The sequence below is a fragment of the Pseudophryne corroboree genome, chromosome 6, assembly GCF_028390025.1.
Source record: "Pseudophryne corroboree isolate aPseCor3 chromosome 6, aPseCor3.hap2, whole genome shotgun sequence".
Taxonomy (NCBI): Eukaryota; Metazoa; Chordata; class Amphibia; order Anura; family Myobatrachidae; genus Pseudophryne; species Pseudophryne corroboree.
Window position 1 is genome coordinate 676,750,067 of NC_086449.1, and position 13,331 is coordinate 676,763,397.

A 13,331-nucleotide genomic window follows, 5' to 3' on the forward strand; every position below is an offset into this window, starting at 1 on the left:
CCATGTGAGATATTTCAAGTCCACAGTGGTGAGTGGTTCAAACCAATGTGATTTTAGGAATCCCAACACTACATTGAGATCCCAAGGTGCCACTGGAGGCACAAAAGGAGGCTGTATATGCAGTACTCCCTTGACAAACGTCTGAACTTCAGGAACAGAAGCTAGTTCTTTTTGGAAGAATATCGACAGGGCCGAAATTTGAACCTTAATGGACCCTAATTTGAGGCCCATAGACCGTCCTGTTTGCAGGAAATGCAGGAATCGACCCAGTTGAAATTCCTCCGTAGGGGCCTTCCTGGCCTCGCACCACGCAACATATTTACGCCAAATACGGTGATAATGTTGTACGGTTACATCCTTCCTGGCTTTGATCAGGGTAGGGATGACTTCATCCGGAATGCCTTTTTCCTTCAGGATCCGGCGTTCAACCGCCATGCCGTCAAACGCAGCCGCGGTAAGTCTTGGAACAGACATGGTCCCTGCTGGAGCAGGTCCTGTCTTAGAGGTAGAGGCCACGGGTCTTCCGTGAGCATCTCTTGAATTTCCGGGTACCAAGTCCTTCTTGGCCAATCCGGAGCCACGAGTATAGTCTTTACTCCTCTCCTTCTTATGATTCTCAGTACTTTTGGTATGAGAGGAAGAGGAGGGAACACATACACTGACCGGTACACCCACGGTGTTACCAGAGCGTCCACAGCTATTGCCTGAGGGTCCCTTGACCTGGAGCAATATCTGTCCAGTTTTTTGTTGAGGCGAGACGCCATCATGTCCACCTTTGGTTTTTCCCAACGGTTTACAATCATGTGGAAGACTTCTGGGTGAAGTCCCCACTCCCCCGGGTGAAGATCGTGTCTGCTGAGGAAGTCTGCTTCCCAGTTGTCCACTCCCGGAATGAACACTGCTGACAGTGCTATCACATGATTTTCCGCCCAGCGAAGAATCCTTGCCACTTCCGTCATTGCCCTCCTGCTTCTTGTGCCGCCCTGTCTGTTTACGTGGGCGACTGCCGTGATGTTGTCCGACTGGATCAATACAGGCTGACCATTGTAAATGGCCCTTAGTTCCAGGATATTTATGTGAAGTGACGTTTCCATGCTTGACCACAAGCCCTGGAAATTTTTTCCCTGTGTGACTGCTCCCCAGCCTCTCAGGCTGGCATCCGTGGTCACCAGGACCCAATCCTGAATGCCGAATCTGCGGCCCTCTAGGAGATGAGCACTCTGTAACCACCACAGGAGAGACACCCTTGTCCTTGGAGACAGGGTTATCCGCTGATGCATTTGCAGATGCGATCCAGACCATTTGTCTAGCAGATCCAACTGAAAAGTTCTTGCGTGGAATCTGCCGAATGGAATCGCTTCGTAAGAAGCCACCATCTTTCCCAGGACCCTTGTGCACTGATGCACTGACACCTGGCCTGGTCTTAGGAGTTTCCTGACTAGGTCGGATAACTCCCTGGCTTTCTCTTCCGGGAGATACACCTTTTTCTGTACTGTGTCCAGAATCATCCCTAGGAACAGCAGACGTGTCGTCGGAATCAGCTGCGATTTTGGAATATTTAGAATCCATCCGTGCTGTCGTAGTACTATTTGAGATAGTGCTACTCCGACCTCTAACTGTTCTCTGGACCGTGCCCTTATCAGGAGATAGTCCAAGTAAGGGATAATTAAGACGCCTTTTCTTCGAAGAAGAATCATCATTTCGGCCATTACCTTGGTAAAGACCCGGGGTGCCGTGGACAATCCAAACGGCAGCGTCTGAAACTGATAGTGACAGTTCTGTACCACAAACCTGAGGTACCCTTGGTGAGAAGGGCAAATTGGGACATGGAGGTAAGCATCCTTGATGTCCAGAGACACCATATAGTCCCCTTCTTCCAGGTTCGCTATCACTGCTCTGAGTGACTCCATCTTGAACTTGAACCTTTTTATGTAAGTGTTCAAGGCTTTCAGATTTAAAATGGGTCTCACCGAGCCGTCCGGCTTCGGTACCACAAACAGTGTGGAGTAATACCCCTTTCCCTGTTGTAGGAGGGGTACCTTGATTATCACTTGCTGGGAATACAGCTTGTGAATGGCTTCCAATACCGCCTCCCTGTCGGGGGTAGACGTTGGTAAAGCAGACTTCAGGAACCGGCGAGGGGGAGACGTCTCGAATTCCAATTTGTACCCCTGAGATACTACCTGCAGGATCCAGGGGTCCACTTGCGAGTGAGCCCACTGCGCGCTGAAATTCTTGAGACGGGCCCCCACCGTGCCTGAGTCCGCTTGTAAGGCCCCAGCGTCATGCTGAGGACTTGGCAGAAGCGGGGGAAGGCTTCTGTTCGTGGGAAGAAGCTGTCTGTTGCAGTCTTTTTCCCCTTCCTCTGCCCCGGGGCAGATATGAGTGGCCTTTTGCCCGCTTGCCCTTATGGGGACGAAAGGACTGAGCCTGAAAAGACGGTATCTTTTTCTGCTGCGAGGTGACTTGGGGTAAAAAGGTGGATTTCCCAGCCGTTGCCGTGGCCACCAGGTCCGATAGACCGCCCCCAAATAACTCCTCCCCTTTATACGGCAATACTTCCATATGCCGTTTGGAATCCGCATCCCCTGACCACTGTCGCGTCCATAATCCTCTTCTGGCAGAAATGGACATCGCACTTACTCTTGATGCCAGAGTGCAAATGTCTCTCTGTGCATCTCGCATATATAGGAATGCATCCTTTAAATGCTCTATAGTCAATAATATATTGTCCCTGTCCAGGGTATCAATATTTTCAGTCAGGGAATCCGACCAAGCCACCCCAGCACTGCACATCCAGGCTGAGGCGATTGCTGGTCGCAGTATAACACCAGTATGTGTGTATATACTTTTAAGGATATTTTCCAGCCTCCTATCTGCTGGCTCCTTAAGGGCGGCCGTTTCTGGAGACGGTAACGCCACTTGTTTTGATAAGCGTGTGAGCGCCTTATCCACCCTAGGGGGTGTTTCCCAACGAGCCCTAACCTCTGGTGGGAAGGGATATAGTGCCAATAATTTTTTAGAAATTAGCAGTTTTTTGTCGGGGGTAACCCACGCTTCATCACACACTTCATTCAATTCATCTGATTCAGGAAAAACTACGGGTAGTTTTTTCACACCCCACATAATACCCCTTTTTGTGGTACTTGCAGTATCAGAGATGTGCAAAACCTCCTTCATTGCCGTGATCATGTAACGTGTGGCCCTACTGGAAAATACGTTTGTTTCTTCACCGTCGACACTGGAGTCAGTGTCTGGGTCCGTGTCGACCCACTGAGGTAACGGGCGTTTAATAGCCCCTGACGGTGTTTGAGACGCCTGGACAGGCACTAACTGAGCTGCCGGCTGTCTCATGTCGTCAACAGTTTTCTGTAACGTGCCGACACTGTCACGTAATTCCTTAATTACGGCCATCCATTCAGGTGTCGACTCCCTAGGGGGTGACATCACCATTATAGGCAATTGCTCCGCCTCCACATCATTTTCCTCCTCATACATGTCGACACACACGTACCGACACCCAGCACACACACAGGGAATGCTCTGATAGAGGACAGGACCCACTTAGCCCCTTGGGGAGACAGAGGGAGAGTTTGCCAGCACACACCAGAGCGCTATATATGTATAGGGACAACCTTACAATAAGTGTCTATCCCTTATAGCTGCTTATATCTGTTATTTTTGCCAAATAAGTGCCCCCCTCTCTTTTTTACCCTGTTTCTGTAGTTGCAGGATGCAGGGGAGATTCTGGGAGCCTTCCTACCAGCGGAGCTGTGTGGGAAAAATGGCGCTGTGTGCTGAGGAGATAGGCCCCGCCCCTTCACGGCGGGCTCTTCTCCCGCTTTTTACTGGAAAACTGGCAGGGGTTAAATACATCCATATAGCCCAGGAGCTATATGTGATGTATTTTTTGCCAAATAAGGTAAATTCATTGCTTCCCAGGGCGCCCCCCCCCAGCGCCCTGCACCCTCAGTGACCGAAGTGTGAAGTGTGCTGAGAGCAATGGCGCACAGCTGCAGTGCTGTGCGCTACCTTATGAAGACAGGAAAGTCTTCTGCCGCCGATTTATGGACCTCTTCTTGCTTCAGCATCTGTAAGGGGGCCGGCGGCGCGGCTCCGGGACCCATCCATGGCTGGGCCTGTGATCGTCCCTCTGGAGCTAATGTCCAGTAGCCTAAGAAGCCCAATCCACTCTGCACGCAGGTGAGTTCGCTTCTTCTCCCCTTAGTCCCTCGATGCAGTGAGCCTGTTGCCAGCAGGTCTCACTGAAAATAAAAAACCTATTTAAACTTTTACTCTAAGCAGCTCAGGAGAGCAACCTAGATTGCACCCTTCTCGTTCGGGCACAAAATCTTAACTGAGGCTTGGAGGAGGGTCATAGGGGGAGGAGCCAGTGCACACCAGCTAGTCCTAAAGCTTTTACTTTGTGCCCAGTCTCCTGCGGAGCCGCTATTCCCCATGGTCCTTTCGGAGTCCCCAGCATCCACTAGGACGTTAGAGAAATACTGGTTGTTTAATTAATATTTTCTATGAAAAAAAATATTGTCACATAAAGGGAATAATAGCTAGTACGGTTATGGATCAGTGGGTCAACCTGGATTAGATCGATAGTCAATAGGTCGTCCACTATTGGTCGACATAGGAGAAAGGTCGACACAGTAAAATGGTCGACCCAGGACAGGTGTACACATGAAAAGGTTGACATGAGATTTTTGACCATTTTTGGTATCATTTTTGGCGTAACATGACCAGGAACCCCAATTAGTGCACCGCGTCCCCTTGCATGGCTCGCTTTGCTCGACATGCTGTGGGCAAGGTGCCTCGCTGCGCTTGGCATGAGTTACTATTCCCAATTGTAGTCCACGTGGATGGTAAAGTATGAAAAATGTAAAAAAAAAATACATTTGTAAAAAAAGCCATGTCAACCTTTTCATGGGTTGACCTGTCCTGTGTCGAACATTTTACGGTGTTGACCATATCCAAGTCGACCTACCATCTGGATACCAATCTACATGTTTGCAAAAATCCTTATCTGGATAAAGTCACATGTATTGCAGATGATTGATGCAATGCCCGACGGTTTAGGACCTGGGAGTCCTCCTGCACATGCGCAGATTGACATGGTGGCCGAGGGGGCTGCTGGGAGGGAGCCCTCTCAGTGGGAATTACAAAGATACGATTATATGCTTCTATTAATGCCACACAAATATGGCGTTATCCACCAGCTCCAAGCTCCATAATGCATTGCATTCCGGAGCTTGGAACATACAGGAATGCTGTAAACATCCTGAAAACTGGATATTTTTTTTAGTTTTTACCTCATTTTTTACTTTAGTACATCCCGCCCTCACAGACTTAATGTTGTAACTTTCCTCTTAATGCACTACATTCTATTTATCTTTTATTTTTTGCAATATTTAACACTGATGACATGACTCGGATGTACACATAAAACATTGCTTTATTAACTGTATTTGCAATCACATTGAAAGAACGCAAAAGGAGTTTTTCATGAGCAATGGGCTGTGGTCCCATGTGTCTTAAAGCAAATGTTGAACTCTAAACAAGAGGAAAACAATGGCAGACAAAACTATTCGAAGCAACACAAAGTGCATGCATATACAGTAACACTGAACAAGTTCCATATATTATATTGCTGTAAGGATCGTCTAACATGGAAAATGTACAAAAAGGAGAAATAGGTATTTGCATTAATGAAAAATACATTTTTTTCCCATCTACAAAGGAATTTCTAATACATGAAAATAAATATTGCAACATAAGCCAAAAATAATTTATAATTGCTCTTTTCAAAATATTTTCATTATTTCTCTTTATATTAACAAATGGCACATCACTTTTATTTTATTTTTCTTAAAAAACAAAGACAGGAGTGTTTTCCTCCTGCGACATTCATATAGTTTTCTGCATTTGATGTGATAAGTACTCTTTCACTTGTTGAATTGAGAAAGTAGACTGAATTTTTTGATAAAGAACAACCAGTAATTCTGCATGTGACAAGGTGACAGGAGTACTCTATGAGTTAGTTTACTTTGTGCATATACTCAATTACACAACAGATGAAACTTGTGATGTTAGTTTTAATAGAAAAAAATTTGGTGATATTTTTTTCATATCTAATAAAATAAAATACATTTAAATTAAAATAATATGCAAATGTTTTAATTTAGAAAAATCAGTTGTTTTAATAGAGATAGATTGGCCCTTTAAACTTAGGTGTTTTTTTTTTTCCTTTTTAATAAAGATCCGGACAGAGCAACGTAAAACATATTTGCGACAATTTAAAAAAAAAAAAAGGAAGTTCTATTCAGTTATGGTATATGCATATAAAATATGGTTGAACACAAATTAATGTGACTCATGAAATAGTCAAACTGCTGTCTAATTTCTAAATATTTTACAAACAGAAAAAAATGTATGTTTTGTTTTACTTTGAATAAGTGAAAATACACTTGCTTCATAATTTAATTTTTCTTAATGTTCAAGTCATATTTTTATATCTTCAGAATGAAAAAAGTAAAATTTAGGGCTGTGATTTAATGAGACATAATGTATGATTATTTTTCAATACAGTCAATTTATTTATCTCATGGGACCAGTAAAAACAGGTGTAAATCCAGAAATGAAAATCCCCAAACTTAAGTTAAACAGGGACAAGCCACTGAAACCAATTTGCAATTGAACACAGTGGTTTATTGTGTTAAACAGTTTGTCGCAGTAGGAAAAGTGTACATACATGGTGAAATTGTCATGGCAAACCACATCTTCATAATAAAACAAACTTGAAGAGAAAACATAATGTTTGTCCTATGGTAGCTTGCAGCTATTTGAACTTGAACCCTATAGTAATAAATAACGAGAGCAAACTAGTATACAGCATAAAATGCTGTATCTTGAAATTACTGTTGTGTCAAATGTAGACAAAGTTAAAGTAACACCAGGGAATAGGCAGACTGAATAATATAATTAAAGAATGAGGGACCCGACCAAAGTGAAAAATATTAGAAGATATGTAAAAATCAGGGGATGTAAAACAAGGGTTTGACTGTATTCGATTCAATCCAGGGCAAAGTGGGCGAGTTGCCATTGCAACAAAGTTAGGAAAAGCAGCAACGGCAAAAATTGCCCAATCTCACCCGACACTCTGATTTTCGTATGCAGCCCTGATGGGGCGACAAATAAAAATCTGCAAAGCCAACGGTACTGTAAGTGTGGCATAGAGCTGCACTTACTCATGGGGGTGAGAATATCACCCCTCATTGAATTGACCCCTACGCGTGCAATAGAGGTTTTATAGAGCCTAGGGGTAAATGCATTTGGATACAAGTCAAAATGTTGTCAATTTGTCATCAACCTTGAAAATAAACAATATACCAGTAAAAATGGTTAATTTGTCATGTTACATCTGGATGTAGCCATTATGTGGGTTGGCCCATTAATGACTACTCTGCCTAACAATTTCCCAAGAACAGGTGACACAATGCACATCATGACTAATATTTTTTCCTATGGAAATGATGAGTTGAATCTAGTTCTGCCCACATAATGGGTGCATCCAATGTTACTAGGCACTAGGGCAAGATTAATAATGATACATGATGAAAACTGGTTGTTCTTAAAAAAAAAATCTCAAACTGTAAGTTTTCTGTACTGATCAGGCAAGTAACACTAAAAGCAGGTCATGAAGCGGTGGTTTGTGGGTATCTTAACCATAGTTTAACTGAAGCACACAGAAGCAAGAACAATTAAATGCAGCATATTACTTATTGGTATGAAACCTATACTAGTAACTGTATCTAACATCTACCAAGCATGTAAAGTTGAACTAGTCCTAAACTGTATTAAACATTGTTCAAACACACAAACTCTCCATTGGCGCTTGCAGTAGTGAAGCTAGAGTTTTATTTAGTGAGCTTGGTGTATTCTGCTAGCTGCTAACAGCCATCTGAATTGTTTGGCTCCATCTGTTGTCTTGTGACACAGCCACTTGTAAAATGACTGGTCACTTTGCATGTTGACTTCTTACATAAAATGTCAGTATAACGGCTGTAACTGTTATGTTTATCTTAATCATTGGTTTATTTTATATAGCTTTCTAAAACGGACTGCAGGAATCAATTATTTTACAAGGGTATAACTGTGACCCTTTAAGCTGCTGGTATGGTTGAAAAAGACTTTTGAGAAAAGCTTCACTGATGAAATAAAGCAGAAGTGTGTTAAACCAAAACAGCAGGAGGTGCTGTCATCACAGTCTTCACGTCTCATTTACAGTAAGCTTAGACTCTAGTTGGTTGTTGTGAGCTCTTGTGATCCAAGTTTTAAATAACTGCTATGTGCATGTGTTTGTCACCAAATATATGCTGAAGATCCATGTTGTATGCAACTCTTAGTCATGTACAAGTGTTCTTTGGCATCCATTGAAAGTTTTTTGTTTAACAAACGGCATATCTGGTGAATCTTTGCTTTCGAGGAAAGCTACAGGTTTGTGGGCTGCAGAAAGGCCCTGTGTTTGAAGCAACAAAAAAAGCTAAACTTTTTTTTTTTTTTTTTTGCCGTTTTCATTTATTTGACCTGTGGTTTTCCCTGAGCTCACCCTGGGGTCACATTAATTGAAAAATATCACATATATCAGTGACCGTTATAGGAAAAAGTAAAGATGAGACGTTTAAGTGCATGCCTTGATTAACTGGCTGTCTGAAAAAAAGAAGAAGCATTTTTTTTTAAGGCTTAGAAGGGACTTAAATTGTAGTATGGTCGCCGATATGCTGATAGTCCCTAATGGTCATCAATGCTAATTTTTCGTCATGTCCCAGTAAAACTGCACAAGAAAACAGTAATATAACATTTTGCTGCCCTTATAGCTATAGGGGCTGGTGACAACACTGCACTCACCTAAACTTAATAACATAGGCAAAATATGACTCTGTGCATCCATGGAAAGACATAAAACATGGTCACACGCTAAATTAAACACTATTACTATGCAAAAAAAAGGGAGGGGGTAATTTTGTTTACATTGTCATTGTATTTCAGAACACAAACTGGCTACATAAAGCCTCAACTTGAATTTTTACAGATCTCTCAAAAAATTTAAGTGCAAACGAGATAAAGACCTGAGACATATATATCTATACATCTGAAGCAAATGTAGATACAACAGTTACAAATGTTTGAAGCTAGTAGTTGGTGCTAACCCTGTGAAATGAGTAAGGACATCTTAACAGTAACAAGTAACTTGACCCTAATAGTGAATGGACATTATGGAGAAAAGGATTCTCAAAGTTGGAAGCGCTGCATTAGCTCTCAGTTTCAATGTTTGGTACAAGTGATCATTGTACATTAGCACAATGGGGTCCATTATCTCCTAAATAGATACAGCTTAACAGCACTCAGATTGTGATTATTGTATATTATGTACAGTACAGATCATATGTATGCCCTAGACTGACAGTAGGGCTTATTTCTATTTGGAGTAGAGGAACTCCTCTGTTCCTTGGAGTAACTAGGAAGCGCCTTGAGAGTCAGTAATATGAGAGCGCCTTGAGAGTCAGGCCCTGTTTGGAGAGTTTAGGAAAAAACATGTCATCAAAATAATTGGAGGAACCTTAACTGCCACACTGAAGTCAGCAGACTAGTGAATAGTGAGACCTATGCATCATTTTCCCCAGAGTACCAGTGCATTATGATGATAGTAACTTTGTGATTAGTGATCTGCAAAATAACAAATTATCTTTCATATTACTCCACTGTTCTAGGGACATAGGATTTCTTTTGCCACTACAGTATGTGGCTTCTGAAACTTTGAAATGTTCCCTTCTAAGAGTATGACTTTGAGGTTAGCCTGCAAACTTCCAAGTCCCACACTAAGTGCATATTTCATAATATATATATATATATATATATATATATATATATATATATATATATATATATATATATATAGTTAATACTTTCATGGAGTTCCCTGTGGTAAATATACAACCCCGGTTAAAATGTATGCTCATCCTCTAAGCATGGTAACAAACAGTGAAGGCTCTCTCAATGGAACTGTATGTGTCTACACTGATGACATGGGTCTAAGGTATAATGGCAGGGATAGTAAACCTTTGCTACTCTAGCTGAACTATAGTTTCCCAATATACAAAGTTAGATATTGCTGCTGGCTTTATATCATGGGAAATATACATCAACAACAACAGGAGTGCTGAAGGTTGGCCATAATGAAATTATGGTATTTATAGTTGTAAAACTATTTGCAATGAGATACCTAAGAATGAAACTCTTACGAGAACACTAGCACTTTTGCTACCAGTGTTGATGGTACATAATCTCCCTTATGAGAACACATGGATGGTTTAGAATGATACAAAAGTAATGCCTACATTTCCCCCTCTTGGCCTCACCACAGAGGTAAAGCCTAGTTTATCCGCCTGAGCAAGTATATTCAACCAGCTATTAGTGGGTTTAGCTCCAAACAGTTCCATAAGCTGTTTGCATGTTCCATTGACAGACGCAACAGATGTACTGATAAGGACAGCCTTCTCTGGCTCATAGTGCTGCGCACTTCTGCTATTTACTCGTCTGTCCATGGCCAAGAAATAAGTCCGGACGGAAGATAATGAGTTCAGGATAAAGGACATTAGCGAAACGTTTATAACAGCTTAGTTGCCTTCCTCTACTTATAAGTGCTTTCTTCAAATAAGCATTTTATTTGTGCTTTTTACTATTTTTAGCAATTTGCTTATTTTACTATATGTTTCATTAAATGATGATGGAACGTTTTCAACTCACAATTTTTTTTTCCGTTTTGTCTTAAAATAATGCCCATTAACCCCCTATAGCTGAACTCACATCATCCTCTAACACCCTGTTTTGGAACAAGAATGACATGTTCTTAGATGCACATGATTGCATTTTAATCAGATAATGTATGTTAGCTATTAAGGGATATCTGCAGTACTATGTATGTTTGTGAGGCTTTAATGTATCAAGGAGTAGAGAAAGACAGCTGCGCTGAAACGGCATATGTATTACATATCTGTGATTATATGTAAAACATATCACATTAACATATAATAGACAACTCTGTTGACAGCAGGCATAAATTGGAAATGGCAGTCATATCTTGGTGTAGACATCATGAAATAATCCAGTTTATTTTCAACTGAAGAACTAAGAAGCCAAAATGCTCATTCGGACAATGTCGTCATTCGCAGGGTCGAACTGGTTAAGTTGCATTCTTCCTCGGCTTGATTCCTCCTCAGAGTCGGTCATTTCTGCATCTGAGTAGTAGCCATCGGTTTCATTGTCCAAATGGGAGGTTTTCTTGGGCATTTCATTAACTCGAAGTCCATTTGCCTTTTCTGGATTTTCACTCTGTGACTCCAAATTGGCTTTACTACCCTTTGGTAATCTAAATCTCACCATTGTTTTTGCATAACCCAGCGAGTCAGGCACTTTGACAAGAGAATTAGACTCGGGTTGTGCATATTTTACTGTCATTTCACGGTTGTCTATGCTATTCAGATCTGGTAAGCCATGTGAGCCATTTGCCTTTAACACAGATGACTGTGCAGAACCCTTCTTTGAAGTCTTTCGCTTACCGTGCCCTCTTCTCTCCACTTGTACCTTGGTAGCTCGTTTGCCGGTTTTGTTGGGTTTGTGGATGGAAGGCATCTCAGTATCATCTGACAAATATTTCAGATCATTCCACAGGGTAAGGTCATCCCGTGGACTCTTAAAAATGGTGCCCGGGTTATTTATTTGCAGTTTTTTCTTTCCATTTATTCTAGTCTTGCTTTTAACTTTTTTTACAGTCTCCACCTGCTTGAAAGGAGACTTGAGTGAGTTGTCCATCATGATGCTTAACAAGGTCTCTTCATCCTGTAACAGCTCTTCAGACAGAAGGCCTGAAGTTACGTTTTCCTGGTGACCATTGTTCAAGGCCCACTGACTCACTGTCATGTTCTCAGTGGTAATTTGAACTGGTTGCGCTAACCAGCTGCTAAAAAATGTTCCATCTATTGGAAATGACGATGACAAATCTGCAAGAGTAAATAAAACAACATCAAAAATATTTCAACACTGCTATTTGCATCTTAAATGTTATTTAAAGCATATTAAAACATAGTCAAACAAAGTTAGACATATTGGCCCAGTGGAAATAATACATTTAATAAAATATTATTCCTTGTGTTATTTTTCAGGTCTCTCATGTCCAGTTTCCTCTTTTTCTAGAAATCCTCTTATTTTTTTAAATACTACCTTCTTGATCTCTAATAACTGATCACTTGGCACAATTGAAATCAGTCCTGGGAGCGGATTTCCTAAACTGCAAGTATTTGTACACATATCATTTAAAACTCTACCAATATGCTTTTCACAATCTTTAAGAGGACAGAGGAATCTTCCTGTTTTTTTTTTTTTAAACCTTCACCAGGTTGGGCAACCAGTAACAAAACATCTGAACTGCTCACGAACCACCTCTGGTCCCATAGTGCTAGAGAACAAGCAGTCATTTTTTAACAATGGTTCATCCTTCCAAACCCCCTGTAAAGAAACAAAATCATTCCTCCTTGCACTGTTTCTTCAACGAAGTGTCTAGTGTGAAACATTCCATCTTCCCCCATGCTATGAACTGGGAAAACTTCAGAGGACACTGAAAACACCTTTCCCAGCTCATATCCAAACAAACTAAAACTGTTAGGGGCATTCAGTTCTTCCTGTTAAGTGCCTCCAAACGGTCGGGCACTGCATGACCAGTATATTTGAAAATGTTTTCTCTTACCATACAGAGGTGTGAGGAAAGATCAGCAAGGACTATGTACCGTGATACATGGTAAAGTGCACAGCTGGACATCGTGGTGACATCCTGCAGAACATCGCGCAGGACTGACTGGGGGTGACTAAGGCCCTGCTTCAGGCATGTTCACTATTTCTATGTTTATGCAGTTGAGCAATTATTGTCGATCTGAGCATGCATCTGAGTAGCACTGCGCAATGCGCTTGCGATTGACAGGGAGTGTTTGAGGGAGGCAATGGGGGAGTGGCGGCAAAAACGGAGGTGTGATTTGACCATTTTCGGTATGGGGCACAGTCTGCAGATAACATTGCTCCGTCTTCTTAGTACAGGTGGCCATGCTGCGCAACCATATGGCTACAATTACCGAAGAATCTGGTCCTTGGCTGCATCTTTGTAAGGGAATGATTGGATTGCGATGGTGCTGGTGAGCATCTCAATACACGAAACCAACCACAGTGGAATATGTATATTCTCATATAGCCAATGTGTACAAATACGCAGCAGCGAT

General features: G+C 41.8%; 1 protein-coding gene across 14 annotated transcripts in view; it reads right to left on the bottom strand.

The window, feature by feature from the left end:
* Positions 1–5,443: 5,443 nt before the first annotated feature.
* Positions 5,444–13,331, bottom strand: part of JADE2 (jade family PHD finger 2) — a 1,261,323-nt gene continuing 1,253,435 nt past the window's right edge. For all 14 annotated transcript variants that reach the window (XM_063928274.1, XM_063928276.1, XM_063928273.1 and 11 more), the window contains one exon: positions 5,444–12,065. In XM_063928274.1, the coding sequence (XP_063784344.1) occupies positions 11,194–12,065 (872 nt within the window). In that variant the 3' untranslated portion in view covers positions 5,444–11,193. The remainder of the gene's footprint in view (positions 12,066–13,331) is intronic.